Source organism: Lutra lutra, chromosome 17 (assembly GCF_902655055.1).
Source record: "Lutra lutra chromosome 17, mLutLut1.2, whole genome shotgun sequence".
NCBI classification, from domain to species: domain Eukaryota; kingdom Metazoa; phylum Chordata; class Mammalia; order Carnivora; family Mustelidae; genus Lutra; species Lutra lutra.
Window position 1 is genome coordinate 48,503,685 of NC_062294.1, and position 23,442 is coordinate 48,527,126.

The window sequence follows — 23,442 nt, forward strand, 5'->3', positions numbered from 1 at the left end:
GCACTGCATGTTGTATGCAACTGACCAATCACTGAACTCTACCTCTGAAGTAATAATACACTGTATGTTAACCAATTGCATTTAAATAAAATTAAAAAAAAAAAACCAAACTTGTCCTGATGGGACATTTGTTGCTGATCATTAATTATTGTTAGGAGTTGTTTTTTTTTTTTTTTCTTGAAGTCTTTTTTTTTTTTTAAGATTTTATTTATTTATTTGACAGAGAGAGATCACAAGTAGGCAGAAAGGCAGGCAGAGAGAGGGGGAAGCAGGCTCCCCGCTGAGCAGAGAGCCCAATGTGGGCCTGGATCCCAGGACCCTGAGATCATGACCTGAGCCAAAGGCAGAGGCTTAACCCGCTGAGCCACCCAGGCGCCCTATTGTTGGGATTTTTATTAGTTTTGTTAGGAGGGATAATGGTGTTGTGGTCACATGGGGAAATGTCTTTATCACTAGAGATGCACCCTGGAATATTTAGGGATGAAAGAATATAACGTCTCTAATTTACCTTCAAACACTTCAGCCAAAAAGTAGATATTGCTGTTATGAAAATGGTCCTGTGGTTATGTGGAAAGCTGTTCTTGGTTTTTAGACACTCACTGAAGTAGCTAGAGGTGAATGTCAAGGATGTCTGCATTTACTTTAAAATGCTTTAGGAAAAAATGTAAGGCAGTATCTCAGGGTAATTTCCGTGCCTTTCTGTCTCCTTTTTCTGTGTATTTGTAAAGGTCCTCATTAAGTTTTTTTTTTTTTTAAGATTTTATTTATTTGACAGGCAGAGATCACAAGTAGGCAGAGAGGCAGGCGGGGGGGGGGGGCGGAAGCAGGCTCCCCACTGAGCAGACAGCCCAATGTGGGGCTTGATCCCAGAACCCTGGGATCATGATCTGAGCCAAAGGCAGAGGCTTTAACCCACTGAGCCACCCAGGCGCCCCCATTAAGTTTTTTTAAAAGTAAAATAAAATGTAGGGGCGATTGGGTGGCTCAGTCGGTTAGGTGTCTGTCTTGACTTCCACTCAGGTCATGACCTCAGGGTGGTGAGAAGATGGAGCCCCCCATTGGGTTCCACGCTGAGCATGGAGCCTGCTTAAGATTCTCTCTCTCCTTCTCCCTTTGCCCACCCATCTCCTCCTCATGTATGCTCTCTCTCTCTCCCATTCTCTTGAAAAATAAAAAGTAAAAAAACGTAAAAGATAAAATTGTCTAGTCTTTCCATCTCTGCGTGCTTCTGACCCACCAGAGCAATTTTACGCTGGTGAAGTTGCCTGAAACAGTTGTTGGGCCACAAGGAGGGCTCAACAAATTCCTTCAGCATTTACCAAGAACCTACTCTGTACCAGGTACTGGTCCAGGAGGAGCTGGGGACACAGCAGGAAACAAAGCAAAGTGCCTGCCCTTGACAATGAAGAGTTAATATGTGTTATTTAGTCTGTGGCTCTCAGGCAGTGGTAAGTAAAACAGAGAACAGCAAACCAGGAGGCAGGAAGTACAAGGATACAAGTGAGGCATGGTTGGTTTCAGGTGTGGTGATGCTGCTGGCTTCCCTGAGCAGGTGGCATTTGAGCAGAGGCTGAGTGTGGTGAGGGCAGAAGTTGGGTAGATGATCCAGGAAGAGTTCCAGGGATAGGCAACTGCCAGTGGGGGCAGAGTGGGGGGTGTCCTGACAAGCTCTAGGAACAGAAGAGCGACTAGAGTGGCTGGAACAGAATAGGGGAGGGAGAGGATAGTAGGCAATGAGTAAGTAGTAGCTATCTCTACCAGTATAACAATGAGTATAGTATTATTACTTTTACTAATTCACTGAAGCCTTAAGGTAATAATTGTAAGGTAAAGTATGAAAAGTCCCCAAAAAATCCTCCCTTCTAAGAGGCAGTAGAGCCTAGTGATTAAGATATGGGGGCTGGCACCAGACTGGAAGGGTTAAAATTCCAGCTACACCCTACTCTGTGGGTTTGGGCAGGATATTTAACCTCTCTGGGCCTCCAGCTCCTTCACAAGTGCCTCTCTCCCAGGGCTGGTGTGCTAGGGACATAAAAAAATGCCCCCAGGGCACGTGCCACCGTGCCTGACGTGTGGCACGTGCTCAGTAGAAGACTCTAACTCCTACTGATTATTGTTGGGTAGGCTCTCCAGAGCTTTCTCTCCATGGTGGGTGGGGAGAGAGGTGAAGACATTCTAAGGGTTTGAGGTCAGGGGAGGTCATGCCCCTGGCTGCAGGACTAGACTACTCCTTGGTCACCCTGGGCCAACAGATATCTTCCCTTGAGAGCGTAGGGTTCTCTCATGTGGAAAGTGGGGCCCCTCTTGCAGGTGGCATGAAGACCGACTGAGGTGGGGAGATACACAGTTGGGGTGTTGGTCCAGGAAGGCTTGCGATCCAGCCTCCTGGCAGGATGACCTCACTGCTCTTAGGTCATCCTCTTTTATTATTATTATTTTTAAATTTATTTAAAGAATGAGGGAAATATTTTGGAGCCCACCCATTCCCACCTCAGACTGCTCTAGTCTCTTGAAATCTGTCTGTTGTTCCCCTCCTGTGTCTGTGTTTTTCTTTGTTTCTCTGTTTGTGTCTCTCAACCCCTGTGTCTCACTTTCTCTGACTCTGTCACTCTAGCTCTCCTTGTCTCTGTCTCTTTTTTCCTGTCTCTTTCTCTGCTTCTCTTTTCTGTCTCTCCATCCCTGTTTTTAATGTCTCTCTAGGCTTGTCTTTCTGTCTCTCTGTCTCTGTGACTCGTTCCTTCTGTCTCTCCCTCAGGTGACACACACCTGTGAGGTCCAGTGACGTGGCACAGGAGAGGGAGGGCAGGAGGCTGGGTCCGTGCACAATCCCAGAAGAGCAGCAGGAATGTCCGCTCTTTCCTCCTGGTGACTCATCTGGGCCTCGCCCAGCTCCTACCTGCCTGCTGGGTCCTGAGGGAGGCCCACAGGTTTCGGGGGCTTCCCTGGGCTGAGGAGGGGAAAATCTCATGCAGAGTCAGAGAGGGCGAGAGATCCAGAGAGACAGAAAGGGAGAAACAGTGAGAGAGGAAGAGGGACGGAGCCAACTGACAGACTGACGCCAGGGCAGTCAGAGAGGGAGAGAGATCTCTCCACCTGAGAGAGGGACAGAGACAGTGAGAAATGGAGGGACAGAGACAGAAGCAGAGGGAGCTGGAGAGAATGAACCCCGATGGACCTCAGAGAGAGCAAGTAGAGACGTGGAGAAATTGCTCACGTCCATCTAGGACAGCCTCCTGCCACCTGCCTGAGGAGGGGACCACCTCTGGCCTGGCTGTTGGTGGGAGGACGGCTGTGGCCATTTCCTCCCCAGCTCCAGGGGACACTGATGTGACTTTTCCATCCTGGCCTGGCTGCATCCCGGATGCAGGGACATCTCCTCTCAGGGCCTCCCTCTGAAAAAAAAAAAAAAAAAAAAAGAGGGGGACAAAAGAGGAACCCCTCCCAGGGAGCAAAAGAGCTGGAAACCCCTGAACTCCACACCCCCTGCTTCCCCATTTTCCAGGTAGAGAAACTGAGGCCCAAGGAAGAAACTTTATTTTTATTTTATTTTTTATTAAAAAATTTTTTTTCAGGGCGCCTGGGTGGCTCAGTGGGTTGAGCCTCTGCCCTCGGCTCGGGTCATGATCTCGGGGTCCTGGGATTGAGCCCCACATCGGGCTCTCTGCTCAGCAGGGAGCCTGCTTCCCCCTCCCGCTCTGCCTGCCTCTCTGCCTACTTGTGATCTCTCTCTCTCTCTCTATCATGTAAATAAATAAAATCTTAAAAAAAATTTTTTTTCAAAGAGGAAACTTTATTTTTTATTTTATTTTTTTAAAAGATTTTATTTATTTATTTGACATAGAGAGAGAGAGATCACAAGTAGGCAGAGAGGGAGGGGGAAGCAGGCTCCCTGCTGAGCAGAGAGCCTGATGCGGGGCTTGATCCCAGGACCCTGAGATCATGACCTGAGCCAAAGGCAGAGGCTTAACCCACTGAGCCACCCAGGCACCTCCAAAGAGGAAACTTTAAATGAGGCTCCCCTTTATTGAGTGCTCGTGACATGCCCCGTGATATTCTGAGTGCCTTCTCTAGATACACTGGTCACCCTCCCAGTACCCTATTTTATAGTTGAGAGGCTTTGGGACGCATGGTCAGCTGAATACTGGCCCCCAAAGAGCTCCGGGTCCCAAGCCCTGGAAACTGTAGGTGGTACTGTATGTGGAAAAAGGGTCTTTGTGGATGTGCTTTTAAGTCAAGGATCTCAAGACTGGGACAGTATCCTGATGATCCGCATAGACCCTCCATGTAATCCTCAATGTCCTTACAGAGGGAGGCTGGGGACGTTTGACTATAGACAAGGGTAGGAAAGCAGGGTTGCTGCTGGTTTTGAAGGTGGGGGAGGGGGCCAAGAACAGAGGGATTCTGGGAGCCCCACTCTGACTGCTGGAAAAGGCAAGGCAGCCTTGCTCTCTATAGGAAGCACTGTCCTGCCCACACCTTGATTTTGGTTCCTGAGAAATCACTTGCGATTTCAGACGTCCAATGCTGTAGACGAATACAATCCTGTTGTTTTAAGCTACTAAGTGAATGCTAATTTGTTACAGTGACCACAGGAACCAATACAGGAGGCTAAGTCCCTTGCCTGTGATGGCCTGTAGGCGCAGAGTCAGGCTTCGAACCCAAACAGTCTGGCATAACTATCACCCTGAGTGTTGCTGCTCTGGGGAGACAAGAACCAGGGGCTGGAAGACCCCAGCCTCTTCCCATCCTGTCCTCCACGGGTTCCTCTGGCTTCAGTGGGTGGAGCTGACCTGCGGAGAGGAGGGGATCCAGAGGAGAAAAAAAAATCTGTGCAAAGAAGAAAGGTGTCCCCATCTCTGGCCCCTTGCAGCTCAAGTTCCACCACTTAGTTGCAGTGTCAGAAATAATCACCGCAATTCAAGAGCTAGTGTTGCTAATATATAAAGAGCTCTGGTAAAGGGTTGAAGTGTCCTCCTCCAACTTCCCAAACTCCACCCCCGAACCAAAAAAAAAAAAAAAGGAGCTATGTTGAAATCCTAATTTCTAGTACTCAGAATGTGACCTTACTTGGAAATAGGGCTGTTGCTGATGTCGGTGGTTGGGAGGATGTCACAGTGAGGTAGGATGGGCCCCTGACCCAATGTCTCTGGCATCTTCATAGGAAGATGACCATGTTGGGGGCTCCTGGGTGGCTCAGTCGGTTAAGTACCTGAGGTCAGTTAAGTGTCTGTCTTTGGCTCAGGTCATGATCTGGAGGTCCTGGGATTGAGCCCCGCGTGGGGCTCCCTACTTGGGGCTGAGCCTGCTTCTCCTTCTCTCTCTGTCCCTCCCTTCAACCCCGCCCCCTGTGTGTGCTCTCTTTCCCTCTCTCTTGTTCTCAAATAAATAAATAAAATCTTTAAAAAAATAAATTATAAAAAAGAAAGAAGACAACCATGTGAAAATAGAGACAGGGGAAGGCGGCCATGAGATAGTGAGAGCAGACACTGGAGTTAGGGAGCTGTAAGCCAAAGATGGCCAGTAAAACCACTGCTGGCAAGGGGCAGCCAGGACTCCCCCACGGGTTTCAGAGACAGCAGTCCTACCTACACCTTGGTTTTGGGTTTTCAGCCTCCAGATGCGAGAGAGCACATTCTTGTTCTAAGCCACCCGGGTCTGTGGCACTTTGTAGCCATGGGAAACTACGTCCAGTGAATCAACAGAAACATCAGCACAGGACAGAAGAGGAAACACGAATGACTCTTCTAAAAGTCGCACAACAATGCTGTTTGTATTGTTTGCATCAGCTCCCAGCCTCAAGGTTCTGGGGGTTGGCGGACCCAGTTGGTCTCAGATGGCCTCCCTTGTAGGTCCTGGCCGGGCTGGCTGGGAGGCCGCGGGCCTCCCTCTGTGTGGTCCTCCAGGCTGCAGGAGGCAAGCTCATTCCCACCGTGGCAGAGGGGTCGCAGCGGCAAGGCAGGGACCACAGAGGCCGCAAGTCCTCTTGCACCAAGACTCCCAACTCACGCAACATCGCTCCTTTGGTCTTCTCTGGTCAAAGCGACCCCCAAGCCTGGCTCAGAGTCGAGGAGGTGGGAACAGACTCCTCTCTCTCTCTCTTTTTTAAGATTTTATTTATGTATCTTAGAGAGAGAATGAGAGAGAGAGAGCACGAGAGAGGGAGGGTCAGAGGAAGAAACAGACTTCCCACTGAGCAGGGAGCCACACGAGACCTAATCCCAGGACTCCAGCACGATGACCTGAGCTGAAGGCCGATGCTTAACTGACTGAGCCACCCAGGCATCCCTCAGACTCCATCTCTTGATGGCGGGAGCTAGGCAGAGTTCATGGCCACTGGAGTCCTGCCATGCACCTTTCACCTAGAAGCTGGCAAAAATAGGACAGTTGGATGACACCCAGAGTTGGTGAATGGGTGCGGAAGCAGACACTCCCTTACGCAGCCGGTGGGAGTGTGAGCTGGTACCGTCCCAGGAAGGGTGATTCTGCAATCGCTATCAAACATGTCAAACCTAGAAAAGCCTTTTGACATCGTAAAACCACTTACCTCTTGCGGGAACTTAGAACACGGCTCAAGTGACACAGGCAAGTTCTTCATTGCGACACCGTCTGTAACACCCGGCGATGGGAAAATACAGAACCGCGGAACGGTACGTTTATCTATCGGGGGAGGAGGGGGAGAGGAAACTGTAACTCGTGTCACATTATTTCCGAGTGGAGTGTTTTAGGGGCCGAACAGTGCTTCACTGCACGCGGGAGGGGAAGTGTGGCTTCGAGGGCGTGCGTAGGCCCATGCGCCTGTATGTGCGTGACGTAACCGCTCCTACGGTCCCTGGCCTTCAGGTTTCCAGCGATAGGGCAAGGACGCGTGCTTTGCTTACGTCCCTACCCTACACAGGCTTCACCTCGCGTCTGCGCGGGCCTCCAGCCTGTTTGCCCAGCGGCGTTATCAGCTGACCTTGAGGACACAGGCTTCTGGTCACGGAGAACCAAGAGCCGCTCCCTCCTCCCTGACTCCAGACTCCGGACTCCAGACTGGCTGACTTACCTGTTTCCTCTTCCTCCCACTTCTCCTGGACCAAAGGGCTTTGGGTCCACCCGGGAAGGCGGTGGGCCTCCTCCCTAAACTTCTCCCTACCAGATCACCCGGTAGCAAAGGTCATCCTCAGGATCCCCCCATCCTTTAGGCGAAAGCTCCTTGGTTGTACCTGCTGATCGAGGGCTCCTCCCCTGGTGTCTGGGCAACCGGACAGGCCTGCGACTGACCTTGGACAGGTCCTTACTCTCGTTTAAGGTCACTCCTCTGAGCCAAGGGGAGAGGCCAGTGCCAGCTTTGCCCAGTGCCCTGGTGAGGGATGGTGAGAGCAGCTTCCATCCTCAGCATTCTGCATACATCGACCCATTTAATCCTTTTTTACATAGGTCCTCCTACTTTAGTTGTTGGACAAAGGAGGACACTGGGGCTCTGGTAGGTGACATGATTTGCCCAAGGCCACTGAGCTTGAAGTGGGCAGAACTGGAACTTGAACCCAGGCCATCTGGAACTAACATGCTCATCTTCTTCTGGGTGGGTGTGTGGTTTTCTTAGAGCCTGAGTGTCACTATCATGAATCCTCCCAACACACGTAGCCGCCACAGATCCAGCATCGGCAGTAGACCCCGAGGTGTGCCAGTTTAGTGGTCCGTCGCACTGAGGACCAAAACAGGGGAAGGGATATCCCTAGAGTTACACCTCAAAGGAGAGACAAGTGGGTAGTCAAAGCAGTGAAGGGGTGACTCTGATGGAGACCAAGTCCTGGGGCCCCTCATGGGGTCCTTGAGATCAACCTCCTTACCATTGAACAGATGAGGAAATCAAGGCTGCCCAGTCTGAGGCAGGGACAGGAGAGGAATGCAGGCCTCCTCTGGCTGGAGCAGGCCATTTTCCAGGTAAGTGTAGGGGGCTGTCTTCCCTCTTCCTTCTAGGTAAAGCCAGGCAGTCAAGTTTGAGAGGCCTGGGTTCACATCCTTGTTATGCCAATGTCCTCACTTTGTGGCTTTGGAGTTGGGCCTTCCTGGCTCCGAGACTTGGTTTCCTTCCCTATACAGCTGGGGTGTGTGGGGGGGTGACGTTTAGGGCTCATTTCAACTGTACCAGCTGTTAAAATACTGAAATACCTCCAGATCTGGTTGGTAAAAATCTGCTATCCTGAGACCCTGAGTGCCCCCCCGCCGCCGTGGCCTATCTGGGTCCTCCTGTGGACACCCCCATGTTCCAGCAACTCAAAATTAAACGCCAGGTCGGTGGAGACCACCAGGCCGCCGCTCCAGCAGTTGGCCAAAGCTGTTACTGCCACAGCCTGTTCTGATGGACAGCTAATATTTGGGAATACCGTCTCGTTCCTGGGAAGAAGGGTAACGGCTTGTAGGGCTGTGGTAAGAATTCATTGAGTTAACATCTCTCTGGAATGACCAGGAGCTTGTTAATAATAATACCAGCATGCCCATCTGTCTTTCTTTGGCCTTAGGAGCAGCTCAGGCTTCTCCTGTGTGCCTCTCAGGACTCAGTTTCCCCATCCCCATGCTCCCAAAGCCCCCGCCCATGGCCCAAGTGTCCCAGGTGCCAGGAGGGTAGGTGGGGCCACTATCTCCCTAGGCTGTTTGCTCTCTCTCTCTCTCTCTCCCAGGGCTGCTACCCTAGCCAGAGCCCTTGAATAAAAGGCCAGGTCACCTGTGCCCTGCTTCCTCCCTCTGGCCGGGATCATGCTTCCGCTCCTCACTGCTCTGGCGCTCTGGGGAGCGCTGGCCACCCCAGCAGGTAGGCACGTTGTGTGTGGTCCCCGAGAGCAAGAATGAGAGTGAGAGCAAGTGAGAGCCATGAGAGACAGTCCAGGTTCACATGCGTGAATCCAGCTTCAGAGTCTGAGATTCAGCCCCCTTCACCCGTGGCTTTTTGTCTAGCAGAGGCAGCTGAACTGGGCTTGAGACCATGGTTTGGGAGTCAGGCTACCAGGGTTCAAATCTTGGCTCCGCCGCTTCTTCACTGTGTGACCTTAAGCAAGTCAAGGAACCTCTCTGTGCTTCTATTTTCCCATCTGTGAAATAAGGGTGATGATCCCCTTGCCTCAAAGCGCTGTTGGGGAGGAGGAAAAAAAGCTATTGAGGGCATCCGTGGAATTAGTGTGTTTGAAGAGCTTTTTTAGAGTTTAGAATAGGATCAGGCCATACGTAGCTCTGTCCAAAGGGACTCTTACTAAGAGCTGAGAGCAGTTACTGTTCCTTACTTTGCTTACCTGCCTCCCCCTTTGGTTCTAGTTCTGCCCCCATTGGCCCAGGTTGGGGATCAAGTGGCCTGGCACTTAGCCAGGATCTCACTGCGTGACCTTGAGGGAGACTCTGAGCCCACCTGCTTTCCTGGTCGTGTTTTCATCTGTAAGCGTCAGGTGTATGAGACGAGGTTCGCTGTTTTCAAACCGCGCTTCTTCGAGCCTCGAGGTTTCTCAGAAGAGCTCTATATGCTTCTCTGCAGGTCAACAAGAAGGCTTCCCGGAGGACACAGTTCCCCCCAGCCTAGCTCAATAGGCACATTCTATTTTTATACGTTCAACTCCGGGCTTTCGAGGGAGAGGGAGACGTTTGGAGAATGAATCCCCTGGTGAGAAGTGGTAGATGGGCTGGAGATCACCCCCCCATCCCCTCCCCCAGTCCAGCTTAGAGATGCTGATCCCTGGCTCTGAACTTTGCCCATCCGGAACAAAGGTCACACAGTTCTGGGAAATCGCCCTCCCACCCCAGCCCTTAGTCCTAGTCTTGAAAATCTTTGTGTGTGTGTGTGTGTGTGTGTGTGTGTGTGTGTGTGTGTGTCCTTAAACCACAGGCTCTGATCATACCTCTCTCCCCACAGGGACGTCCAAGACGTGCCCAGCTTGCTCTCTGCTGGGAAACTGCACCGAGAGAACCTGTCCTGCCGCCAAGGAAGCCTGCTCGTTCAGCCAGATGCAGCTGGGTGGGGGTGTCAGATGGGGACTGGGTGGAGGACCAACAAAGTGGGTGGGCAGGGGTTGGGGCAGGGGAGGCATGGAAGAACCACCCTGGGACTAGAGGTTGCAAGCGTTGCCTCATAGCTCAGTTTGGGGCCACTGTGGTGGGGCTGGGGCTGTGGGGCTTCGGCTGCGGGGGCTTCCATGCCAGCTGAGGTCCCTGACCGAACGACCTCTGGGGACTGCCACAGATAGGGCTGTGGTCCGGGATTGGGGGGGGCAAGAATCTCTAATCTCTCCGCCTCAACCTCGACCCCCAGAAAATGGGACTGTCATCAAGAATGGGTCATGTGTCACCCCTGGGGAATGCCGAGAAGGTGTCTACGCCCTGACCTATGGCCCCCACTGGAGTCTCTGGGTCAGCACAGCATGTTGTGAGAACACCTGCAAAGGGGTCACCCTACAAGGTTTGTTGGCAGGACTTGGGGGACACACCCCCAGGTAGGGTGTTGTGGGAACTTGGCCTCAATTTCTAGCTCTGCCTGACTGACCAGGGCAAGGAGAACCTCAGTATTCTCAGCTGGAAAATGGGTATGATGTGAGCTTTTCAGGGGGTGCCTCCCAGCATAAGGCTGGCTAGTAGCAGGCACTGGAGAAATTATAGTTGTACTCACTGAGTTACTGGGGGGGCTGGAGAGGAACCCCAAAGTTTTGTTTCTCCTTGGGAGAGGAGCTCCCCCGAGGGCTAGCCAAATGGAGCAAGAAATGTAGGACTGGCAGCAGGCCTAGTCTAGGGTAGGCCAGCGAGGCCCCAGGGTGCAAAATTTAAGGAGGCATTCACTTCCAGGCGCTGACTCTGCACTTGCATGACCTTGAGAGGGAGCAGCTCCTTGCTGGCCTCGCTCCAGACCCAGCTCTGAGCGGTGATGGAGATCACTTTTTGCTGCTCGGTTATTTGTCCAAAGAAGGAGATTGTACTTGGCAGGTGTAGCAACAGGGGGACCTGAGGCAACTCCACACTCGGGGCTCCTGGCTGTCCTTACAGCCAGCCGGGACTTCCCTCCTCCTCAAAACTGTGCTGCTCACTAAATAAAACCACTAGTTCCAAGCTGAGAGGTTGGCGTGCTGGGGGGTATAGAAAATGCTGGTTATGATTATCACTGCATTAGACGAAATTCCTATGTGTAAAGAAAGATCAAAGGGACTGTCTGGGAATACCCTGACGGAGAGTCTAGAGCAGCCGCTGCCCAGGAGAAACGCACCATGTGCCATATGCGCAGGGAAAGCTTTTTTGGTTGCTACTTTAGAAAGTACGAAGAAACAGGTGAAATTAACTTTAATAACGTATTTTATTTACGATAACATAGCTAAAACATTCTTTTGACCTATATGTAATCAATATAAAATTAAGAACAAGATATTTTATTGTTTCAAACTAAGCCTCTGAAATCTCAGGTGTGTTTTATGCTCGCAGCACATTCCGAAGGGAACCCACCACATGTCTGTCTTTCTTTTCTTTTCTCTTTTTAAAGATTTGTTTATTTATTTGAGAGAGAGAGAACACAGGGGCAGAGGGAGAGGGAGATAGAGAGTCTCAAGCAGACTCCCTGTTGAGTGCAGAGCCTCACGCAGGGCTCGATCCCATGACCCCGAGATCATGACCTGAGCTGAAGTTGAGAGTCAGACGCTTAATTGACTGAGCCACCCAGGTACCCCTCTTTAGTCAACTTTTCTGTTTGCCAATATTACCATATAAACCCACATGAAAATGATTGGTGGCTTAGTTTTGACTCCGGAGAAATATGCTTAAGCAGTTTTCTCTTAAACATTTCTGATCTAAGAAAGTTCTGGAATTGATCAGGTGGTGGAGAGCCCAGAGAACACAGCCCTGCTCTTTGGCGGAACACCACAATGTCTTAAAACCTAAAATAACATCATCACTTTTTCATGGCTTTTGGAATTCAGTGTGTTCAAGGGAGGGCTTTTTTTTTTTTTTTAAGATTTTATTTATTTATTTGACAGAGAGATAGCGAGAGCAGGAACACAAGCAGGGCCAGTGGGAGAGGGAGAAGCAGGCTTCCCATTGAGCAGGGAGCCTGATGTGGGGCTTGATCCCAGGACCCTGGGATCATGACCTGAGCTGATGGCAGATGCCTAATGACTGAGCCACCCAGGCACCCCTAAGGGAGGGCTTTTGTCATTGTGGTCGTTGCTGTGTCTCCAGAACAGGGCCTGGCACACAGTGGGTGCTCAAGAAATGTTTGTGGAATGAATAAAAGAACCTACAGGGGGCGCCTGGGTGGCTCAGTGGGTTAAGCCTCTGCCTTCGGCTCAGGTCATGATCCCAGGGTCCTGGGATCGAGCCCCGCATTGGGCTCTCTGCTCAGCGGGGAGCCTGCTTCCTCCCCTCTCTCTCTGCCTATCTCTCTGCCTACTTGTGATTTCTGTCTGTCAAATAAATAAGTAAAATCTTTAAAAAAAAAAAAAAGAACCTACAGGGTCCAGCCCGAAGGTTCATTTAGGACAAATGACCAGTGTGGGGCAGCCACACCTTCGGCTCTGTTTGCTGCTCCTCAGACTATGTCTTCGGGTTTGGAAGGAAGTGGCTGAGACCAGACTGGTCCGACTTTGGAGGAAAATGCTCTGGACTGTGGTGGGGGTGGTGGTGAGAACAGAAGACTGTGGGGGGTGGGGTGGGGGGATGTTTCTTAGCCTTCATCCCACCCTGACCACACCCACCCCCACCAGATGTGGCGCCTGAGGCCCAGCTCAACGGAGTGAAATGTCACTACTGTTTCGGGGATGAGTCAGCCTCATGTGACTCCCGTTTGCTCATGAACTGCACCGGGGATCAGACCATGTGTGTCACCCTCAACGGGACATGGAATGGAGGTAAGGGTTCCTTCCCTTCAGGCGGTACCTGGGGAGGCAGGCCTCTCTCCCACCTGCATGAATTAGAGGAATAAGTGTTGAGGTCCATTTGCACATGCATTCTGGTTACCTACTGCTGTTTCACAAATCACTCAGAAATGTAGCGACTTAAAATAATGGCCACCATTTTATTAGCTCTTCCAGTTTCTGTGGGGTGGGAATTGTGGAAGAGCTCAGCTGGATGGTTCTGAGGGTCTCATGGGATCCCAGGCAGAGGGTGGCTGGAGCTGGAATGCAGGGCACAGAGCAACTAGGGGCTCGCTGAGCATCTCACACCTGTAGACTCTGGGCCTTTCCAGTGTGGTTTCTCCGCACAGGGTAGACTGGGCTTCCCCACATCATGGCTGCTGCCACCTTTACAAGGTGACTGATGACTTTAAGCATGAGCATTCTAGCAAATAAAGTGGTGGCTGTGTGGTCTTTTATGACCTGGCCTCGGAAGTCCTATAATGTCATTTTACAGTGGTTGACACTGCCACAGAAGTCCATCTGGTTTCAAGGGGAGGAAGTGTAGACCTTCACCTCTTCGTGTACCAAAGAGTTTGTAGATGTATTTTAAAATCACCATTATGTGTTTGCAAATGGTTGGAACAGAGGCTGTTTGAGTGAAAGGCTTGAAATAGAACCACACTGACCAGAGGAGAGACTATTAAACCAACAAAGTGAAAGGGAGAAGTCTGGGCTTCTGCTTCTGGGAGAGTGGATCCCCTGCAGGGTCTTCCTACTACAAACAGTGGCATACAGGGAAGGTGTGAGGTTGGGGGTGGGGGGACATAGGTGGTGGGAGTAGTCTGCTGGGGGGGAGAAGTATTTTACCACTGCCGTGATATGCTGAAAAATGCTGGAATATGGTGATAAAAAGAAGCAGATTGACATTTAGTCATTATTATTTTTAAAAATTTTTATTTATTTGACAGAGAGAGTAAGAGAGGGAACACAAGCAGAGGGAGTGGGAGAAGGACAAGCAGGCTTCCTGCTAAGCAGGGAGCCTGATGTGGGACTTGATCCCAGGACCCTGGGATCATGACCTGAGCCGAAGGCAGATGCTTAATGACTGAGCCACCCAGGCGCCCCTATTATTATTATTATTAAAGTAAGCTTACGCCCAATGGGGGACTTGAACTCAGGACCCAAAGATCAAGAGTCCTATGCTGTACCGCCTGAACCAGCCAGGTGCCACTAGTCAGATTTATTGTTGTTTTTAACTGCTTCACAGAGAGTACACCTCCTTAGAGCTTGCTCCCATTCCTATCCCCCTTGGTAAGCCACTGTTTACAGATGAAGTAGATGTTATACAAAAAATATTTTTCCATGCGTTTGGGGGCATATAGGAAGTTAGGGGAATTTCCAAGTGTCCCCAAACAAAGTAAAAATCTGAGCAGAAATCAGAACAAGAACAGTAAGCAAACACAAAAAGCACAGTAGCCCTGGGAATAAATGCTGGTCACATGCTGCTTTGGATGACTAGGTCTGGGGTCCACGGCGTGGCTGGGGAGCTGACTCTTAGAGTCCCGCCTAAGCCAGGGACCTTGGAAGGTGACTGAAATGATCCCTGGTTGGTGGTACCATTTAGTTCACAGTATAAGCAAAGACAAATCCTTTCGAGTGAAAAGCCCCTGGGAGCACCCACCCCCCAAGATCAACATCAACCACATATGAGCTCACAAGTCAGAGCTCATGAAACGCACAAGGGAACAAGTCACCATGAGTGAGACCAGAAGCAACAAACAGGAGATGTGGACTCAGAGGGAGGTCAGCTCTTGTAATTATCAGATGCAGAACATAACTATATGCTACATATTTGAAGGAATAAAATTAGAATCACAAAAATGAGCAGACATCAAGAGATTTTAAGAAATGACCAGGCATGGGATGCCTGGGTGGCTCAGTCCGTTAAGCGCCTGCCTTCAGCTCGGGTCACGATCCCAGGGTCCTGGGATCGAGTCCCACACTGGGCCCCTTGCTCGGCAGGGAGCCTGCTTCTCCCTCTGCCCGCTGCTCCCCCTGCTTGTGCTCTCTCTCTCTGACAAATAAATAAAATCGAAAAAAAAAAAAAAATGACCAGGCAGATTTGGAAACGAATCATACAGAACTATCGAGAGAGATGGGAATTTTCAGAGAAAGTCTGAAAATTAAGGTGGAAAGGCTCTGGTTCTGAGTATCCCCTTGCAACTTCCCCCGTTTCTGCAGGTGGTCCCCAAATCTTGAAGGGCTGTGCTACCCCAAATGTGTGCCACCTACAAGTGAATACGACCCTGGGCCCGGAAGCATCTGGATTTCATCTCACCAGCAAGCCTAAATGCGACTATGTGGCTATTCCCACCCCACCAGGTGCCTTGAACCCTAACTTCCTCCGTTTCTACCTTCTCTGCCCTTCCCAGTTCCCACACACCCTTTCCAATCCTGTGTATTTCCAGGGTATCCACCGCCCCCATATGCCCTCAGAGAGCACAGTTACTCATATAAGAGCCTGAATGCACGGTTGCACAAACACACACACACACCACTTAGCACACCTAGAAGCAGAAAATCGTGCTGGCACACACCCACACACCCACAGACATCTACATCTATGTCCCAGTGCCCAAAACACACCGACAGAGAAGCACACATTTCTAAATAGGAGCATCCTGTCATGTAAATGAGATTAGACGCACAACTCTGTTTAAACAAGAAATCTTGTGGTCTTTTTTCTTTCCTTCACTTCCATGCTTGTAAGAGAAGACAGATTTGCCAACCGTCTTCTCTCGGCTTAGCAAAGAACATGGACAGTTAGTTTTGTCTTCCAGAAAAGAGAGATGCTAATTGAAATTGTGTTTACCAGGGCAACAGTTTTTTTAAGTGAGACAACTCAGCAGAATCAACAGACGTTTCAGAGGTGAGAAAGGCAATTTTCGAAGCTGGAGAGAGCAGCATTCCCTCAGCTCTGGGGATGCGGGAGACTCTTTTGTTAGAAACTGCACCGTGTGGGGCGCCTGGGTGGCTCAGTGGGTTAAAGCCTCTGCCTTCGGCTCAGGTCATGATCCCAGGGTCCTGGGATTGAGCCCCACATCAGGCTCTCTGCTCAGCAGGGAGTCTGCTTCCCTTCCTCTCTCTGCCTGCCTCTCTGCCTACCTGTGATCTCTGCCTGTCAAATAAATAAATAAAATCTTTAAAAAAAAAAAAAAAAGAAAAAGAAAAAGAAAAAAGAAACTGCACCGCGAAGTCAGATCTGCGATGCAGAGGAGAATCCCTTCTCCCCTTGGCTTCCTCAGATTACCAGCTGTTGGAGTTTTGCTTTTAAAAAAGTAAACAGTGGGTTAAATTAATGATTACAACGAAGAGGGAAAAAAAACAACCAGTGGACCCAGGAGCTCAAAATTTACACTATGACAGGAGAAAAGGCAAAACAGGGTAACTAACAACCAGAAGACAGGACATGGAATTTTTCCATATATGGTCCCTATGGACTTGCAACACAGCCAGGCGGGGACTCTCCGTTGTCAGGTCCGTGCACACAGACAGGTACAAGCGCACAGACATATAAAAGTACAAAATATACACAGACATGCTGAAACACTGTAGCAACATCTGTGGAGACATTAGCATCTGTACTCTAACATCTGTATCCAAGCAGCCTAAACCTTGCTGGGAACCCAGACACAGCCAGATGCAGAAACACGCTCAGACCCCCAAAACCAGCCTTACATGTATCCCCGTAAAGAGGTGCTCTGTTCACACAGGGAAGCATCCAGACCCCTTCTCACACAGGGGTCCGCAGAGCTGCACTTGAACATCCCCGCCCTGCCACAGACAGTTCCAGAACACACAAGAGTTCAACATAGGACACACAATCACGTGTGCGCACAGGGAAACGGACGTGTGTGCTTGTGTGTGCAAACTGCCTCATCATAGATGCGCACACGCAGCACATTTATATCTACGTGCCCAGAAATGTATACACGCGCGCGCACACACACATGCATACGCGCACACACACAGGTCATTCTCCAGTGGGCTTATCTTCCTCTCTCCCCAGGTCCCCCTGCAGCTGCGACTCTGACCAAGGATGAGGTCACCACCTGTTTCACCTGCTCGAGCCTCAATAATTGTGACACTCTCCTCTGCCCGGCGGACAGACAGTACTGCCTTCAGACCTCGGGCATCCTGAGTGAGTGTCCCTGGAGACGGGCTTGGCTGCAGGGCCCAAGGCACACCAAGACCTCTTGTTGCCTCCCACCACTGCCCACCCTCGCCCTGCCCAGTGTTTGCTGCCCTGACTCCAGCCACAGAGGCCAGAGGCAGGGGAGCCTGTGAGCTTAAAATCTGACCCGCACTGCTGCTGTTGTTTATGGCTGAAGAACAAATCAGCCCAAGACCTAGAGGCCTAACCAGTCACAAAAGAACTAATCCCATACAGCGCCTCTTATCTGAGACGCCTAGGGTAGTCAAAGTAACAGAATGGTGGGAGTTTCCATTTTACAAAATGAAAAATTTCGTGAGATGTGTTGCATAACAATGTAAATACAGTTAACACTTAAAAAAGCCTAAGAGGGTAAATTTTATTCTGGGGGGGGGGTTTGGTGGGAGAAAAAAATGAAAATGAAAATGAAATGAAATGAAAATGAAAAAAAATACTTTTTGGCTCAAATAAAACAACTGTTTCTCCCTGTTCTGCGGGTTGATGAGGTTCAGCATTGCGCAGAGAACCTGGCTGGGGCTGGAACGCTCAGTCCAGCCTCTCACCTTGCGGGGTCTCTGTGCCTGTGGTCGGTCATCGGTCAGTAGCCTCACTGAGCTGCCTTAGAGTATGGTGGCTGGTTCCGAGAAGGAAGAGGTGGGAAGCATGGGCTTCTTAAGAGAGAAGCCTAGAACTGGCCCCATGTCATTCTGGCCACAGTCTCTTGATGAGAGCATGTCACAAGGTTGGCTCAGATTTGAGGGGTGAGGAAACAGATCCCACCTCTTGGTGGGGGAGTGAGTGGTAGGGTAAGATACAGAAAAGCATGGGGGATGGGAGATTCGGTTGCAGCTATCTTGGTATCTAGGAAAACATTCTGGGCAAGGAGGCCCCTGTCGGTCTGCCCCATAAAGGGAAAAACTAGATTCTTCTGTAAACGGGAAGTGGGGGTTGAACTGGAAACTGGCTCTTCTCTGTCTTCTAGCAACATGAGTCGGGGTAGTAGGGAGAGTGTACCAGGCTCAGTGGTGGGCATTTCTGGGATCCTTGAGAAATTTCTGGCTAAGCCCATGAGGTGCTCATAGATAGGTCAGGAGACATCACAGCTACAAAGCTGCCCTGTTCGTTGGATCCCTGGCAGGAGAAGGCAGAGGAAGGTGTTCTGTGTCTTGATGAACAGTGATAGGCTTCAAGCGTATTGGGGTAATCTTAAGCAAAGTGAGAGGGTTTTGGGGGGTTTCTCGTTAGGGGCTGGCTCACGATCACCTTTCCTCACATGTGGATTGACTCCACATCTCTCCAGCTTCAAAGAAAGGTGACTCTGTTGTCTGGAGAAGTGGTTCCTGCGTGGTCTCCAAGGACTGCAAATTTGGCAGCTCTGTCTCTGCCTTCACCTACAGTGCCGACTTTGGCTTCCGGATCAACTCCACCTGTTGCCAAGGCAACTGCCAAGAACTCACTCCTCTCGGTACGCCGCCACCAGAAAGCAGTCACGAGTGGCTAAGGGTGGTGGTGGGGTGATTTTGGAGGAGATTTTGCCCCAAGTTGAGGAAGGCAGGCTGGCGGGACCATCCCCATTCCCCAGCTGCCTGAAGGCACCCTGACCCCAAGAAGGTCCTCCCGCTGTGGGAGAGTCTGTGAGTACAAGGAGGCCCTGGAGGTTCTGAGAGTCCTCCTGGCTGACTGTTGCCCTCCCCTCTACAGAAGTTTTGCCAACCTCACACACCCTGAGTGAGTTCCTGTGTCCCGCATGTTCTGGCGGCCATCCGGGGCCCTGCAATTCCTCCTTCTATGTGCAGTGTCCCAGTGGGGAGACGGAGTGTGTCCAGCTGGACCTGGTGCTTGTAGAAGGTAATAGATGTGTGTGTGTGTGTGCATGTGTGTGTGTGTGTGTACACGCACGTGTGTGCTTGAGAGTGAGCCTGAGCACGTCGGTTTTGGATTCGGGCATGCCAGAGTCGGGGGTCTCTAAGTCCATGAGACTTCTGGATGGGTACTGTCCAAAAGGAATAGAACGCAAGTCACATGTAGAATGTGAAGTTTCCAGGGGTGCCTGGGTGGCTCAGCGGGTTAAAGCCTCTGCCTTCAGCTCAGGTCATGATCCCAGGGTCCTGGGATCAAGCCCCACATCGGGATCTCTGCTCGGCGGGGAGCCTGCTTCTTCCTCTCTCTCTGCCTGCATCTCTGCCTACTTGTGATCTCTGTCTGTCAAATAAATAAATAAAATCTTAAAAAAAATAGAATGAAAAGTTTCCAAAGAGCCACATTAAAAAGTAAAAAGTAACAGATGAAATTAATTTAATATTTTATTTATATATATATATGCAACAGTTGTAATTTCAACATGCGGTCAGTATGAGAAATTATAAGCGAGATCCCTTACATTCATTTTTTTCCTGCTAAGCCTTTGGAATCTGGTGTGGATTTTATACACACAGCCCATTCCAGTTCAGACCAGCCACATCTCTGGTGTGCAGTAGCCATATGTGGCTAGTGGCTACTGTACTGAAAATTCTAGAACAGGGGCGCCTGGGTGGCTCAGTCACTTAAGTGTCCAATTCTTGCTTGCGGCACAGGTCATGATCTCAGGGTTGTGGGATCGAACCCTGTGCTGGGCTCCGCACTCAGTAAGGAAGTCTGCTTGAGGATTTTCTCCCTCTGCTCCCCGCACCCCGCTTGCACTCTCTCTCTCAAATAAATAAATCTTAAAAAAAAAAGAAAATTCTAGAACATAGTAAGTGCCATGTATAGTACTTCAGTGAATCCGAGACCATCATGACCACAAGGAAACATACTCTAGTTCAGGGCAAACAGAGACAAATACAGAGCGTGCTGTAAGGCTTAAAAAAAATTTTTTTTAATGGAGAGGGTCAAAGATAAATAAAAGAGTGAACACTTTAATAGGTCCCCTGTGAATAAATCCCCTTCACCCAACCCCAGTAATTATGCACTCGTGGCCAATGCAGTTTCATCTCCACCCCCGCCCCACATTATTTTCAATGCAACCTCAGATACCATCTCTCTTGAATCCTACAGATTTCCATACATTTCGTTAAAAGATAAGGACTTAAAAAACAAGCCCCAGTTGTGGTGAGGTGTTCTTTGTTAGTAAAATAAGACCGGATTGCTTTCATATCCCCCACCAAATCCCCAATAAACCAGTTACATTGGTATAGTTATATACAAATGTATCACATCGTGCCATCTTCCGTCATAAATATGGCTCTGAGGAGGCAAAGGAAGGAGAAAACTGTTCGCCAAGTGCGTTGGAGGGGTGTGTGCAATCGAGTGGCCTCCGGGGTCATTAATACATTCAGTCATTAATACATCCGGTATTGGGGCGACTGGGTGGCTCAGTGGGTTAAGCCGCTGCCTTCGGCTCAGGTCATGCATGATCTCAGGGTCCTGGGATCGAGTCCCACATCGGGCTCTCTGCTCAGCGGGGAGCCTGCTTCCCTCTCTCTCTCTCTCTCTCTCTTTCTCTGCCTGCCTCTCTGTCTACTTGTGATCTCTCTCTGTCAAATAAATAAATAAATAAATAAATAAATAAATAAATAAATAAAAATACATCCAGTATTATGAGCACTGAATACAAGTAAAAGAAAGCCTACAACATACATGTAAGGTACAAAGAGTAACAATGGAAGACGCGGAGGGACCAGGCCCCAGCCTGAGGACCCCAGCATTTTCTGGTGAGTTTTCCCGAAGGACAGGAGTCGGAGGACCTCCCTGGCCTCCAGGGCTGGCCCACTCGCACATTTCCTGTTGGATGGGACGGTCTTGTCTTTTACGAAAACTTGGTGTTGGTGATGCTGGCACATCCCTGGGCTCTGTCCGACCTGGGGAGACAGGAGGACCCATGGGACTGAAGAGAGTTGCAGGGAAATGGGCTTGGTCAGGGGCCCCCTCGAACCGCAGGCATGGGGATGGGGGGGCGTGGCACGCAGTGGCAGGTACGTGTGGGCACCGGGGACACCTGCCTGTGTTTGTCCTCATGCACGTTCTCCCCCGTGTTTCCACAGGTGGCCAGAGCGTGAGCATGCACGGCTGCGGCTCCCGGGACCTGTGCGGTCCCCCTGCCACCGAAGGGCTGCTGGAGCTGCCTGGCCACCAGCTGGCCCTCCCGCCGCACTGCAGCACCAGCCAGCGGGCTGTCATGGACTCCAAGTGCCACTCCGGTGTGCCACCCGGCCTCCGTCTCGCCCTGTCTGTGCTGCTGGTGGGCCTGGGTGCCGTGACCCTGTCCTGAGCAGGCCCGGCCTACACCACCTTTGCCCCGCAGCCACTTAACCCTGCTTGTGTTCCACATCGCTAGATGGCACCCTGGCTTCCCCCTACTTCCAGTATTTCTATGTCTGGAAGCTTCTGGTGAGAAAAGTCAAAACCAGAGGGGGTGGGTAAGCCACCTCCCTCAGACTAAGGGGTTCCCTAAGGCTAGTCCTCTTTCTTAACACCTGGGTCCCAAAGGCTATACCTCCTCCCTCAGACTAGGCTGTGCTTTCTCAGACCTCAGACTAGAGACAGCTCCCTGGGCCCCAAAGGCTAAGCCTCCTTCCTCAAACTAGGAGGTCCCCAACACCAGCTAACTCCCTCAGACTAGGGCTGTGTCCATTTTCCTGAGGATTGGGAAGCAGCTCCTTCTGTCTCCCTCTTTAGGCTCTAGCAAAGTCTGGGGCAGCCAAGATAGAGTTTGGGACCAAATACACCCCCTTCCCAGGGTTTTAGAGCACCCCTTCCACCCCCACCACAGGCCCTCTTCTGTCTGGGCTCAGTCTCCCTGCTGTCACCAAATCTGAATGAATCGCATCTCACAATGTCAAGTGGTTTGGGTTTCCTTCTTCTCCATCGCAGCCTCAAATGGGGCCCTGATGTGGTCTGCTCTCTCCTCTGGGGATGCCGGGACCCGAGGGGACCTCCAGATGATGGTGTCTGGGAGCCAGAGTGGGCATGAGAGCAAATGCTCAGTCTGGAGTGAATATCATTTTTGAGCCAGCATTGTACCCAAGGATTGAACCGAGAGGTAAAAATGGGGAACTCAGCGCGAGGCGGGAGGCCAGGAACCACCTGCTTTCCACTGAAAGTAATACAAAGTCCAAAAAAAGAACCGAAAGCATTCACTCCGTGCTAATTGGACAAACGTTTATTGATCACGTGCTATGCGACAAACAGTTCTAGACACCGAGGATACCTAGTAAAGAAAGTTCTCTGCTTGCGGGAGGGTTATGTTCTGGTTGCGGGGGGGACAGATAATAAACACAGCACAGGGAAGAGGAATGGGGAGGCCCACAGAAGGGGTGCGTGATGAGGCTTCTGGAAGGTGACCTCTGAGTGAAGACCCAAAGGGGGTGAGGCAGAGGCCATGCAGGTGTGTGGGGTGTTGATGGGGGCATTCCAGGCAGAGGGAACCGGAAAGGCAGAGGCCCCGAGGCAGCAGTAAGAAATCACTAATATATATCGAAACAGAAAGAATGGAGGTAGGGGTCCCCAGGGGTCATTAATTCAGCTGTTCAAAGGGGTCACTGAGAACCTAACTTGCTGTCCGGGCACCCTCAGCGTGCTGGGGTTTGGGTGATGGTGGCTGGGGCTCCAGTATCACAGCCTCATATGACCATACCCCAAGTGGAGGAGGGGGCCTCCATCCTAGTCTTCCCAGAAATCCTGTCCCCTGGCTGCCTTTCCTCATGCCCCAGGTTTTCAAGGGAACGGTAATCCTGATTGACTTCACCTAATCAAGATTCCGTCTCTGGGTTTGGGAGAGGCCCCCGCCTCTCATAAGGCACATGGCTGCCCCCAGATTCTGCACAGAATGGGGATTTTATTTTATTTTATTTTATTTATTTGACAGAGAGAGAGTGGTCGCAAGTAGGCAGAGAGAGGGGGAAGCGGGCTCCCTGCTGAGCAGAGCCCGATGCGGGGCTCGATCCCAGGACCCTGAGATCATGACCTGAGCCGAAGGCAGACGCTTAACCCACTGAGCCACCCAGGCATCCCACCACCCCCTTTTTTGTTTTTTGTTTTGTTTTTTTTTTAAAGATTTATTTATTTTAGAGAGAAAGCCCACAAGCAGGGGGAGGGACAGAAGAGGAGGGAAAGAATCTCAAGCAGGCTCTGACTACCCGCCGAGCCAACTCCAGGCTCCATGTCACCACCCCGAGGTCATGACCTGAGCTGAAATCCAGAGTTGGCCACTTCAGTGACTGAGCCACCCAGGCTGTGTGTGGCCAGGGCTGGGGCCACGCAGGAGGCACCATGGCCAGTTCCACGGATGCTGCCAGAAGCAGGAGTGGGGGAGGCGCGTTTTTTACCCTCTGACCTGGAGTTCTTCCTCTTTGCGAAGGTCAGGTGGCAAAGGAGCCTGGGAAATGTGGTTTTCCAACTCCCAGCCTCATGGTGACA

General features: G+C 50.8%; 1 protein-coding gene across 1 annotated transcript; it reads left to right on the top strand.

Annotated features, from left to right (window-relative positions):
- Positions 1 to 7,496: 7,496 nt before the first annotated feature.
- Positions 7,497 to 21,860, top strand: LOC125089083 (uncharacterized). Its single transcript, XM_047710908.1, has 10 exons — positions 7,497 to 7,661; positions 8,664 to 8,794; positions 9,881 to 9,982; positions 10,277 to 10,423; positions 12,705 to 12,848; positions 15,078 to 15,218; positions 16,906 to 17,037; positions 18,350 to 18,514; positions 18,751 to 18,897; positions 21,069 to 21,860. Exons 2-10 carry the CDS (start codon positions 8,740 to 8,742, stop codon positions 21,293 to 21,295), a joined length of 1,260 nt encoding a protein of 419 aa, XP_047566864.1. The 5' UTR covers positions 7,497 to 7,661; positions 8,664 to 8,739; the 3' UTR covers positions 21,296 to 21,860.
- Positions 21,861 to 23,442: the final 1,582 nt, after the last annotated feature.

Coding starts and splice junctions, on each gene's coding strand:
- LOC125089083 (XM_047710908.1), top strand. CDS start 8,740: ATGCTTCCGCTCCTCACTGCTCTGGCGCTCTGGGGAGCGCTGGCCACC. Junction 15,219..16,905: donor GGCTATTCCCACCCCACCAG/GTGCCTTGAACC, acceptor CTCTCTCCCCAG/GTCCCCCTGCAGCTGCGACT. Junction 17,038..18,349: donor TCAGACCTCGGGCATCCTGA/GTGAGTGTCCCT, acceptor ACATCTCTCCAG/CTTCAAAGAAAGGTGACTCT.